General features: G+C 36.8%; 1 protein-coding gene across 3 annotated transcripts in view; it reads right to left on the bottom strand.

The window, feature by feature from the left end:
• The window catches only part of LOC150102803 (NADH dehydrogenase [ubiquinone] 1 alpha subcomplex subunit 8-like), a 38,279-nt gene that overhangs the window by 17,810 nt on the left and 6,514 nt on the right, over nucleotides 1-13,955 (bottom strand). For 2 of the 3 annotated variants that reach the window (XM_090398979.1, XM_090398980.1), the window contains exon 2: nucleotides 5,386-5,561. In XM_090398979.1, coding sequence (XP_090255105.1) covers nucleotides 5,386-5,561 — 176 coding nt within the window. The remainder of the gene's footprint in view (nucleotides 1-5,385; nucleotides 5,562-13,955) is intronic. The other variant, XM_090398981.1, reaches the window with a different exon arrangement.

Genomic DNA, 13,955 nt, shown 5'->3' with positions numbered 1-13,955 from the left:
TAAGGTGGTACAACACCAGGGCAACTCGTTGCAAAGGTGGAGCAAGCTACCAACACTCCTATCTCAGTATCTCCTATAATGCAAAACACATCTCCTTGCGGATATGTCTAATGCTATGCATTAAGGGAAGGGCCACTACTCAGACTAGTTTCGACCTTTATTGAGGTCTCTTCAGTGGGAGCCAGGCCCAAGTGGAGATACCAGCCAGAAGCATTAGCAGATCATCTCTACCTATAGGAGTTGCCAAATGGTGTGCGACCCTTTTTTAATAAATTACTCTGGATTTAGAGAAAGATGTTGAAAGTTTATTTTTCACTTTGTTAGAGTATAATAAAATTAGTTTAATCCTTTATCCAAGTGTGAGCAAACAAAGTTTGCGCCTGAAAGTATCTTCAGGACTGGGGTAAGGTGGTACTGCATCAGGGCAACTCGTTGCAAAGGTGGATCTTTGCAACGAGTTGCCCTCGTGTTATACCACCTTACCCCAGTCCTGAAGATACTTTCAGGCGCAAACTTTGTTTGCTCACACTTGGATAAAGGATTAAACTAATTTTATTATACTGTAACCAAGTGAAAAATAAACTTTCAACAAGAAGTTAAGTCATGTTTTTTTTAGAATTTTTGTAATTTTTTCCGAGGTGCCTCGGATATAGGGTATGGTGATGGATTTAAAGTAATCCTTGTTGTGAGGGGGGGGGGGGTTGTGGTTTACTGGTTTCAATATTTTTTGGATTTTTTTTTTTTGGGGGGGGGGGGGATAGTTTCTATTGGCTGAGAAAGTGTTGAGAATGTGGTTTAGTTCTGTGGTTAGGTCACTGTCATTTGAACAGATAAGTTTAGCCCTGTTGTATAGTGTCTTAATGACTCCATATTGTTGCGAGGAGGGGTGGTGGGATTGTTGGTGAACGTATCTGCCTGTATGGGTGGGTTTTCTATAAACTGAGAAAACCAAGGTTCCATCAGGCTGGTGGGTGACTAGTGTGTCTAAGAAAGGAAGGCAGTTGTTTTTTTCTTCTTCCAGGGTGAATTTGATTCTGGGGTGTTGGTTGTTTATATGTGTTAGGAAGGAGAGGAGTGCATCGGAGTCATGTGGCCAAATAGCGAACACATCATCAACATAGCGAAGCCAAATGGTTGGTTTTTGTGGGGCAGAGTTTAAGGCTTTCTCTTCAAAAGTCTCCATATAAAAGTTGGCCAAGGGTGGGGAGAGTGGAGAACCCATGGCTGTCCCCTCTATTTGTTTGTAGAATTTTCCTTGCCAAACAAAATAGCCTGAGTTCATTGTGAACTGAAAAAGGGCTGTGATATTGGGAGGAAATTTAGCTTGGATTAGCTCTAAGGATTCTTTGAGTGGGACATTTGTGAATAAGGAGGAGACATCAAAACTGACCATTATGTCAGTGCTGTAAAGTGTAAGGTTTTCTATGCTGGCTTTGAAGTGGGCTGAGTTTTTTATGTGTGAAGGTGTGTTGCGAGTATTGTGTGAGATTGTGTGTGGCCAAATGTTTAGCTGGTTTGTATGTGGGGGAATCAATGCCATCCACTATGGGACGTAATGGCACATTTTCCTTATGTATTTTTGGGAGTCCATAAATACGGGGGGGGGGGGGTATGGAGTTAAATGGTTTTAATTTGTTAGTGATTTCCACAGGCCAAGACGTGACCTTCTTAAGGAGCCTGTGGAGTTTTCTAATTTGTGAGTTGGTGGGATTGTACTCGATAGGGAGGTAAGTAGCCCAATCTAACAATAAAGCTTTCAGCTTACCTGTGTAATCCTTTTGGTTAAGCAATACTGTGGCGTTCCCTTTATCAGCTTTGGATTGTTATTTTCTTGTTTTTCTTTAATTCCAGTAGAGATTTAATTTCCTTACTGGGCATGTTGGCTTTTGGTGGTTTAGCTTTGGTCAGAACACAAGCTACATCCAGTCTAATATCGTTGGCGACGTGGTTTGGAAGGTGTCGTATCCTGCATTCAATTCTTATCATAATATCTTCCGCAGGTATTCTTCTGGGCACAATGGTGAAGTTGTGGCCACGTACGAGGGCGTCGAGTGCTTCAGGTTTTACACTAATTGATGAAAGGTTGACTACCGTTTCGGTAGGAAGTTGTGATTTCAAGATCGAGTTCTTTTTTAAATTTTCAAATTTTTTGATGTGTCGATCTCATACTTTTTTAAATTCTTTCTCCGCTGCAGTGCACGAGATGTCGTATAAAATAGACCAAATTTCGTGGCTTAAGATGATTGAAAGGTCATCTTCGAGTCGCGGTAATTTGTTCTCTGAGTAAGGCTTGGCTATCACGGTTATAAATACGAAGTGCCTTTTTCAAAGAGAAACGGTGCTTGAATTTCACACAGTTAGGAATTACCTGGTTATCCCAGCAGCGTTTTAGGAAGGCGAGACGATTCAGTTGTCTTGATAGCTTTAACTTCATTTTATCGCAATGGCATGCTTTACGTGTGATATCATCTCTGTGGATTATAAATTGTAATTATAAATTGTTTATTTCTGGAATTTTCCATTTAATACCTTCGGACTAGGGTTGACCACAAGTAAGGGGGGGGGGGGAGAACTACTGTACTTTTTCTTCCTCCAAACTATTTTAGCACACAGTAGTACTGAAATCCAAATTTCATTCCAATTTTAATATTACTACTATGTGCATTTATACTTGCTATATATACTAATCATCATTTTTCATTAACTGGTTAGACCAACTTGTCTGTCATTGTTTACACATGAAACCAAGCAATTTGACTTTGCACAAACCTAATCAATGCCATGGAGGGTGTAACTGCTCATCTAGAAATCTGTTATATCTCTGGCTGGTATGTCCAGATTGAGGAAGAAAATATTTGTTTTCTGCTTATCTGTATCAGATAAGCTAATTTACCTTCAGTTGAAAAAGTCTTGATTGAATAAGCAACAGAGTCTACATATGCAATCATACTTCAATAAAATCAAAAGTTTTCTGTTAAACTCAGGTTTTTCATCCTGTAAACTCAAGGAAATTGACTGTAGAATCCATACTATTTCAGAAAATAAAGTGTTAGGATTAGGGACTATGAGATGGCACTTGTCAGCCATCTCTTCAATGGATGCCATTCATGATTAGTGATAGTCTTGGGGCAGCTATCTGTGATTGGCTACTGTCTGAGATTGATCCCCCCCATCTCTAAAAGCTATACAGGGCTAAAATGGCATCGCTTACTTAAAAAAAACATGTAAAAAAGGTAGGGTTATAATAGTTTATTCAGGTTGTAATTTATTTGAGAAAATACAGCACATTATAATCCAGTATTATATTTAAAATAAAAAGCAAAAAAAAAAAAAAAATGCAATAAAAGCAGAAAGTCTAATTTAGGATGCTATACAAAAATGCAATAAAAACAAAGTTTAAAATATTTTTCTATTTAGCATCATCAGAACAACAAGCAAACTACAAATCTTAAAATGAAAACAGGTATGTGCATGCAGTTTTGAACTACAGCAAGTTTCAGGAAAAAAAAAAGGACAACAACAAAAAGAAAACAAAAACTGATGACAGCAATAATATCGCTGAAAGATATTCAAAAACAAAAACATGGAATTAAATTATTAAGAATTTGATTTCTTGTGGATCAAGATGGAATTTTCATTCTCATGATGCATACAGTTTCAGTTTAAGAGGTCATCTCATTTGCCTTTGAGACACAAGTTGGTATCCATGTTATTTAGGAGTCATAATTTCTTTGTGACAAAAAACACCAAGGATAAAAGGGGAGCAAGTAGTTCTTGATAAAGTGGGCAAGGGTACATTTTCTTGGTTATCAATGCAAGAGTTGAAGAAGAAGAGTGGCTTAATAAGTCATCTCTGGAAGATGTTACAATAGTACCATCTGGATGTCAGATGAAAACATGAAATGGACAATGGCTGCACGTAATGGTTTTAATGAGAGACCAGAAGGCTTATCTGTCGTTTAAAAGGAGAAAAATTTGCAACATTTGGCACATTCACATTCAAATTTTTTGTTGTTTTTTGTAGCCATTTAGAGCTGCAGTACAGCCTGACTGCAATGCTGGAGTTTTGTTCTTAAGCCACCTATGATATGCTGAATTTTTTTTCATGGACTGCTTTGCCATACTGGATGGAAAATGATGTTTGAATAATGGTTGCAAATTTTGGGTAAAATGAGAGTGAAGACTTCTTCATTCCAGTAAGATTTCTGTTATCCAGTCTGAAAAGGTGTTTGTATCAGAACAGAATTTTCTTCTCCACAGTGAAAAAACTTGGACAAGCTTATGATATGACTTACCGAGAGGTGAACCAGCATCTACGACGTATTTGGAAAAAGAACTTGTAAGGGTAAAGGGTGTTAGCAGGATAGTGAGGATTGTCTGGTGTTATGGTTTGTAGATAGACTATCACTGTTAGGTTGTTGCTAATGGTTAATATCTTGGCATTCCTGCCCACTCAATCAGTGAAGTTAGAGAAGGGAAACTAGTTTGAGTTGTTGGCATAGTTCCTGAGGCAGATGACTTCATAACTGGGTATTTCAAATGCAGAAAACTGAGCTTTAGAGTTACGTACCCAGGGAGTTCAGAGTGATTACCAATGTTTGGAGAGTGAAAGAGACAGCAAGCAAATGCAAAGTTTAGATATGGAAATTTGTAGCCAAAGTAGATCAATGATGGTGGAGTGTGTGTGTGGGGGGGGGATTAGAAGTTGTGCATTCTCTTCCATGGGTAGTAGTACAGTAATCTACTGTTTATCTGATTTTTTAATACCAGAATGATAATTTGCAATTCTGGTCAAGTAAGTGAAGTACAATTACATGATGTTCTATCATAATTTGGTCGACATACATGTATCAGTTAACTGAAGAATCATTGTTTTGAAAGCCAGATAAATAGTAGATTACTATATTATGACTGCAAACTGCATGTATTTCTCAGCTGATTTGCCAGTTACAAAGGTAAAGAAAGAAAAACACTGTCACCTGCAAAGACTAACTCAGCTGCAGTTGAAACATGTCTAAAAAATGTTTCTAATTGTGCTAATAGGATTCAACCTCAGGTTTTTCCAAACACAAGTCACATGACTAAATCTGACAAGGCATAGCACATCCTGCTTACCAGAAGCCATCATAATATTTTTAAGTCTGAAAAGCAGAGGATTAAGAGAATACATATCATTACTATATTATGCATCAAATACTGAAAAAACAAAATAACCTTAATCATGTTTTATATACCTATCTTCCTTGTAAGTACTTCATTAACATATAAAGTGTTACTTTAAAAAAAATATGAACATTCAAATAATTTAACGACAACTGCTATCTGACCTGAAATGAGTGTTGGTGAATGGTACAAATATATTATAAGCAATTTAAGGGCACTTACTCACTAAATTTCATATTACGGCTACTAAATTCCAAGCATTTAACATATGCCTCAAGTGGGTCATTGCAAGTTTCCTTAAGTTTTTGAAGAAATTCCAGAGCACAAGCTGTAATTTGCTTTCCTTCTTTCAAGCATTTGCGAGCATCTGATTCCTCTTTACGGCACAACATAAATTCCTAAATATTGAAAAAACTAGATAAACCTTAAATTATCATTTGATAGCAACTAGCAAAACATCATGTGAAGTAAATTATTACAGTTATATCTTGTTACACCACACTTCCCCTCAATCTCCTTATCTTTACAGAATGAATAAAAAAAAAAAAATAAAATAAAAATGTGATTCCTACTCCTTATGTTATTAAACCTATAGTAGATTTGTACCATGCATGGTCTAAGGATTTCTTTTCCCCAATTTTTATCAATTTCATTTTTTTCCCATTTATTTTTAAACATTCTGAAAAGCATATTTTAGAGAACCAAACATGGAACTTTTTAACAAATGGCTATGCATATGGCAGGATCTGAACCCACAACTTGTTGGTTGGACAAGTAGTGGGTTCAGCTCACTCAGCTAACTAGGCTAACAAGTATAATGTACTTTCAATATTATAATATTCCTGTACTATTATTGGGGTGTTTAAGAGAGGAGACCTTCATGCTTTTAAAGGAATGTAGAGAACCTACAAGGACTTCTGACCTAATGTCCAATTGTCATCTTCTCGTGGTGCACCCCGTTAGGTATCTACCTGGATACTGAACAAACGAGGATGGGCTGGAAATTTAGGATTTAGCTAACCAAACTGTATTCTTATTGGCTTAAACCAAATATTACATGATGGTACAACATGACGAATTTCATGCTTGCTGGGGTGTCACTCGGTTAAACAAGGCCTCGTTGTTTTTGCCAGGGAACCAGGATGAAAAGTGAAAAGTCAGTTACTGGAACAAATCCTAAAACACACCCCAACTCAACACCACCAGATTACAAGATTGGTACTATCCACATAAGAAGCCTGAATGGCAAAGAAATGGAGTTAGCTGAGGAATTAGATAAGTACCAGATCGACATAACAGGGGTGACTGAAACAAAAGACAAAAACTGGTGATATATTTCTGAGCAATAAATACAAAATGTTATGTTCAGACAATGACAAACAAGGAAAAGAAGGAGTAGCCATAGTATTCAACACTAAATACAAGACTAATCTTGAATGATGGGTAATTTCAAGTAGAGTAATATGGGCAAATATTAGAATGGGAAACTGGACAATGAGACTTATTTGTGCCTATGGTCCGACAGAAGGCTCTACTAAGGTAGAAGTGGAGGAATTTTTGATGCTTTAGGGAAAGCAACTGACACAATCAAAAATGAAAAGTTGGTCCTTGTTGGGGATCTAAATAGCAGAGTAGGAAATAATTGTCAGACATATAAAAATATTTTGGGAAAATTTGGAGAAAAGAGCAAAGCTAATAATAATGGCAAATACCTGTTGGATTTCTGCTCAGAACATGGACTGGTTATTACTAACACCGTGATCCAACATAAAAATGTACACAAATTCACATGGAGAGAAGAGGAAAGAAATAAGAAAAGTCTCATTGACTATGTTATTGTTGATAGTGATGTTTTCTCCCTGGTGCAGGACACCAGAGTGTACAGAGAATTTGAAATTGTAAGTGATCACCATTTAGTCTTGAGTAGGATAAAACTGAATAAAAGAAGAACATAAGAAAGTTTTAAAGCGAATAAAAGTTTAACAGCTCTCAGATGTGAACTGTAGACTAAAATACACAAACATTATTCAAGAAAAAATTAAAGTGTTTGAGAACAGAACCAAACCTTGGAGATTCAGTGGTATAGTTCGCCCACCGTTTCCAGGTCCCTGCTTCGCGTCTTTCCAAGAATAGTCGATTCATGCTGAAGGGGAGAAAGAAATGAAGGACATCCGAATTGGTCGCCAACACGCGAAATCACGTGCTTTATAGGTAAAATTTTCCAACTGTTATACAAGCAACATAGTTAACTACAATAATCATAAAAGAGAAGTTAATTTTCCGACCAGTAATAATAAACAACTCATCCCACTATACGGAATGATTACCCTATTATCGGAATGGATTCTTTTTTTTTCTGAGATGCGCAGAAGTGTCGAGGGACCTCAAATCAGTGGGCGAACTATAAGCCCTGAAGAAAACACCGATTGATTAAGCCAGAGAGGCATGTGGTGAGGTTGTCTGCAAGGATAGAAAAATCAGAACTCCATGGTGGACACAGGAAGTTAAAGAGACAGTGAAGGAAAAGAAGAAAGCATATCAAAAATTTCTGTCAAATAAGTCAGCTTGTGTTCTTAAAGAATACAGAGACAAATATATGAAAGCTAAACACTGTGTAAAACTAGCTAAACAAAAGTGTGAAGGCTTTGGTAAGAACATAGAGCATAAATATCAAGAAGGTGGCAAGATATTCTGGAGGTTCTTGAAGAAGTTTAGAAATGGAGGAAAGAATGCTGTAAAAGGAGTTAGAGATGATAAAGGTGACATGAAAAAGGGAGAAAAAAATATCCTTGAAGTATGGAGTAATTACTTCGAAAAATTGCTAAATGAAACAAGCAGAGATAGCACAGTGGCACTCAACAGGCATGCAGTCAGGAATACATATCCATACTTGAAGTAGAAAAAGCCTTCAAAGCCTGAAATGTAAAAAGGCAGCAGGAGTAGATGATATTTGAACAAAAATGTTGAGGTATGGAGATATAAAAGTCTTACAGTAACTGCACTGCATAGTTCAGAAGGCATGGACAGAGGTACGAATTCCAGATGATTGGAGTAAAGCTCTCATAGTACCCATATATAAAAAGGGAAATAAAACTGAATGTGAGAATTACAGAGGTATTTCTCTGGTGAGTGTTCTTGGTAAGATTTATATCAGTATACTTGAGACATGGTTGAGAAGGATTACGGAAAGAAAGCTATGGAAGAACAGGCTGGATTCAGGAAAAATAAAGGCTGTCAGGATCAGAATTTCACTTTACGACAAATAGTTGAGAAGTAATACGAATATAACAAAGATTTGTTTATAAGTTTCGTAGATTTATAAAAAGCATATGACAAGGTGCCAAGTGAGGAGCTATTCGAAACACTACAGTTGTAGGGTGTGTCAGTGGAGTATTGGAGTATCTGAGTTGTAAGTCAGCAGGATATTAGGAAAGAACTTGAGATTGTTGGCACCCAGGATTGTGTTAGAGCTAATCTCAGTTGGTATGGTCAGAAAGTTTAGCAAAGCAAGTGTTCTCTGCTATGTTGGCAGGAAAAAGACCTAGAGGAAGACCAAGATATAGGTGGATTGATATGGTAAAATTTGCCTTAGAAGATAAAAATATAAGATCTGACAATGTAGGAGTCTTTGACAGGTAACAGATTGATTATGAGGAAAATTGTAGATAGGAAGTTAGTACTGATGTAAATTTTTCATGTAGTACTATCATATCCTGTACATCCCTTGAAGATACATGTCAGGAATTTGATGATGATGTACTATTTTTTTTTTTTTTCTTCTCTTTTTAATGTGAATACCACTGAATGAAAGTCAACCCAAGAAGGGAAATTTATCTGAATAGAAGATAGAATGAAGTAGGATCTTTTTTTTTTTTCTTCGGGGTGATAAGAAAGGACTAAGTTTTGATAGAACTGCAGTTCAGTAAATTATCTTCATCCTATTTGTAAATGGTGAGAAGACCAGTGTTAAGACTGGTTATGAAAGATCTTGAAGCTTGAATTATTTCAGTACTCTGAGATATGAATATGATTTGAAGTTAGATAAAGTTACTGATGAACTGGCAGAAACAGCATGGATAAGAGTAGAAAACTGTGGGTACTCCAACATGAATAGTATAATCTGCTGATAAGAATTCATCTGCTACAGCATACAATGAACAACCAAAGAGCAGCTGGCAATTCAATCATATAAGAAAGGAGACTATTAGATGGCAGCTTGTTGAGAAGGCATCAAAAGCCAGACAATCAAATACTTTGAAAATATCACAAGAATGACTGAGTTTTTACACATCTTTCCATGACTTGTGGACAATTTGAACAAGGAATTCATTTTCAAGAAAGGGCAATGTGATAATAATTTGATGACTGACTTATCTCCTTTTTCAGGGGAAGGACAAAGAAATGCTTGATTCTGTGTTGTTGGGTGTAGGCCAGATAAATATGATGCTTGTACAGGAGATACAAGATGGCATTAATTCTAGAACATATGTTTTGAGCATAACTGGAAGGATAGCATATGGACAGGAGACTTATCAGTATCCAAATTAACGATTTTCTGATGTCCTGGCAGACATTAGGAGGCATGCTCTGAGCTGTTCATGGTATTATAAGAGTTGGAGGAAAAAAGACTGATGTAAGAGGTTTGTTTTATGTTTATATCTGAAGTATATTTTGTTCATATCTGAAGAAAAGACAGATATGAACCAGGAATTAGGCTGCAGTTATGGTTACAAAATCCAAGGATACATGGAAGGCCGGTTATCCTTGGGTACTTATCAAAAACTTAAGTGCCTGTTAGAGCCACTGATGATGATGATATGAATAAGGAAGGAGTTAGTTGGCTGGTTGGTTAGTTCATTTGAAATTTTATGGTGCAAGGACAGCAAAGGTCATGCTGTAACAGGATCTTAATATTAGACAAGTACACAGGGTATTAATAAATAGTTCTAAGGAGTGATAAAGTATATGTATAAAAAAATAATTATATATGAAAGGTATTAATAAACAGTTATCTATGCAAGGCATTTATTTATACAAGATATTTACACAAGGTAAATAGTTATGTATAGGTGAGTGGTCTGAAAAGTTCTCAGCCTTGATCATAAATAGCAACACTATCGGCATGATTTTTTTGTCTAAGTTGGTACACTGTCATAAGCATCCATGTGAAAATGCAAGTCATTCTATCAAGTAGTTTGTTTTATATAGCTTTCTGAACAAAAGTGTTGTCTGTATCCCTTGATATGGATAAAATTGAGTATCGTGCAGTTATAAAATTCATTGTAAAAGAAGGTTTTACGGCAAAAGAAATTCATTCGAAGTTCATAAAAGTTTATGGGCACTCTTCTCCTTCATTTTTGACAATTAAGAAACGGGTTCCCAAGCGTTGAAGATGATCCATGTGAAGGACGTCCAAAAAGTGTAACAATACCAGAAATGATCGATCAATGCACGATATAGTATCGGATGACTGGCGACTCAAATTGCGTGAAATTACTGAGACTATAGGCATTTCAAAAGAACGTGTAGGATACATTTTGCATGAAGAATTGCAAATGAAAAAGCTTTGTGCAAGATGGATGCTGTGCAAATCAAAAGCGCACTCGCATGAAAATCTCTGAACAGTGCTTGAAGCGTTTTAACAAGAATAAAACTGATTTTATGTGTCAATTTATTATTATGGATGAGACTTGGATTCACCAGTACACACCAGAATCTAAACAGCAGTCAAAACAGTGGACAGAAGCCGGTTGTTCAGCGCCAAAGAAGACAAAGGTATTTTGTTTATTAATTATCTTGAAAAGGGTAAAACAATAACCGGGGAATATTATTCTGATCTTTTAAATAAGAAAGGACTTATTTAAAAAACATTAAATTAAAAGGACATTACCAGACTAGAAGAAAAAAATTCATGAGAAAAGACCCAGTTTGCAGAAGAAAAAAATAATCTTTCATCAGGACAATGCACCTGCTCACGAAGGTGCTTTGGCAATGGGAAAATTAAGAGATCTGCACTATGAATTGTTGGAACATTCATCCTATTCTGCAAATTTGGCTCCCTCTGATTTCTATCTCTTCCCAAAACTAAAAATCTTCCTCACTGGTCAGCATTCTTCTTTGAATCAAGAGTTGATTGCAGCTGAAGAGGGATACTTTGCAGATCTTAGAACCAATACAGGGATGGGATAATGGCACTGAAGCATTGCTGGAATAAATGTATTAATCTTAAGGGAGATTATGTTGAGAAATAAAAACAATTTTAAAATAATAAATTTGTTTTTTCATTGTTAGGCCGAGAACTTTTCAGACCACCTATGTAAAAGGCATTAATAAATAATTATATGAAGATAAATGAGTAAATAATATGTATGTAGAAGATTTAGTACCTACATATAAACAAATTTATAATCAAATGCGTTAGAATAAATTTATTCTTCGTAAAAATTTAAAAATATCATACAAAATGTCTGAGTCTGATAACATCTGCCTGGATGTATAGGGCTCAGCCAGAAAGGCAAAAAGGCCATTCTGGTCTTGTGTGAAGTGCCAGCACTCCAGCAGAATAGGAATAACGGTAAGATAGGTGTTGCATTTCTCACATGTAGGTGTGTCATCAGCCATCAGTAAATAAGAATAAAATGAATGCATCTTACACAGAGCCTAGCAAGAGCAACTTTCTATCTTCTGTTTCTACTCTGCCCAGAAAAGTAAAAAGGTCATTCTTATCTTGTGTTAAGTGCCAGCACACCACCCAGAATAGGACTAATGGGAAAACAGGTGTTGCATTCCTCACACGCAGGTGGGTCATCACTTACTTGCTTAATCCTTCCTCTTCTACCTTTATGGTGTCAAGGTAAATATTATTGCAACTGCACCTGTAATGTGAGAATAAGGTGGTTAGCCCCATGCCTCCCAGTGAGTCCTATGTCTGTAGATATATGTGTTCATTGGGCCAGTTTGCCTGTTCTGGAGGACAAAAAACCCGAGTTTCCGGGTGAAAATCTCCTACCTCCATATGAGACTAGCTAACTCACCTTTTTTGTCGAGAGACAAGATAGAGGTTCCTCACATCACTGACGGGAATTGAACTCAGGTCTTTCTGACCAAAGGGCTTCGTCTACACCAACTGAGCTACAGGCTCAGGTGGGCCATCAGTAAATAAGAACGTGTAAAATGAATGTGTCCTATGCAGAGCCAAGCAAGAGCAACTGTTCCCACACTGACTAGACAGCCAATGCTTAATTTCAGGATTAATCTTATGCAATTTGTTTGTCAGTGCTTCCTGCCAGGAGTATTGCCAATGGTCAATTAGCTTTGATTTTATAAACTGTTTGTAGTCAGTATATGATACAGTCAAACAGTATGTCAAAAAAGTATGAGCTGATCGAGCAGCTACATCTGCAATATCATTTCCCTTAATTCCAATGTGCTGGAAATCCAACACAACTGAACATCAAAATTAAATGTCTTTATTGTGTACAAAAGTTGTAACACCTCACCAAGCAATGGATGTGGATTATACACAGAGATAGCACGTAAACAACTCAAAGAGTCGTATAAATTACACACTTTTGGTAGGAGTTTTCTTTTATATGCACACGTGAAAGCTGAATGGTATGCAACAATGCTGTATAATTACTGCAATCAAGTGAGATTTGGTTGGAGATAGTAATGTTTGGAAACAGCAGCACAGCCAACAGAAATATCTAATCTTAGACCATCAGTAAAGATGGGCAAGAAATCAGAGTGGGCTGGTTGGTGTGCATTAAACATCTGAAGAGACAGATGACTATGTGACAATGACAGTAGAGATTTCTGTCATTGAAAAGAGAGAGGTTGCAGGATGGAGTGCAGCCTGTCATGGTGGAATGGTTTTTGGTCCAGGTAATGTTATCAATATTCATGCCAATACCTCCCATAGCCTCTTTAACATGCATACCAAAAAGACAAATGGCAGTCTGATATGTGTGGTATTGGACCTCACAACATAGAGAGAGACGAGACTAGTCCATGTAGGATGATCTGGAAAGGATTTTTATCTTTAAGACATAATTAAGAGACAATTGTTTTTGTCTAAGCAATAGAGGGGATTCATTTGATTGCACAAAGTGAATGGGTGATGTATGGTAAGCACTGGTAACTATTTGGATACCCTGATGATGGATAGGGTCAAACCACTGGAGTGTGCTCTCCCTTGCACTTGTGATCTATAATCAAGCTCTGAATGTACAAGTGAACAATAAATGCAGAGCAAAGAACATCGATCAGCACCCCATTCTGTTGAAGAGAGAGGGCAGAGGATATTCAATGCTCTTTTGCACTTTTTCCCAAAGATAACGTGTGTGTGTAAACAATGTTAACTTTCTGTCAAAGATGCATCTCAAAAAGTTGGCCTCTGGTGGAAACAGGTTTGTCCCATTCTTAAATCAGGATCAGGGTGCATTTCCAGCAGAAATGCACGCACAGTTTTTTCTGCACAGAAGCTAAGCCCATGAAGAGGCACGATCAATTGCTTGTTGAAATCATCTTTCAATGACTCCCATATTGCAGGAATAACCCTCTTCACTTTGATAACAAAGAGGATCATACTTAAGACAGAGCCTTGAGGACCTTCCACTTCTCAATGATATAGCTGAGATGATGTGCTTACCACTCAGACTATAAAGACTCTGATGGATAGAAAGTTTTTAATGAAAACAGGAAGGTATCCTTCAGACCAAGATCTTCTAAGTCTTCTATTATATCATATCTCCAGGTGTATCATAAGTTTTTTTTCATGTTGAAGAACACTG

The sequence above is a fragment of the Typopeltis vanoorti genome, chromosome 10 (assembly GCF_054136105.1).
Source record: "Typopeltis vanoorti isolate ZY-2024b chromosome 10, IOZ_Tvanoo_1.0, whole genome shotgun sequence".
NCBI classification, from domain to species: Eukaryota; Metazoa; Arthropoda; class Arachnida; order Uropygi; family Thelyphonidae; genus Typopeltis; species Typopeltis vanoorti.
This window is presented reverse-complemented; position numbering and strand designations above follow the sequence as displayed.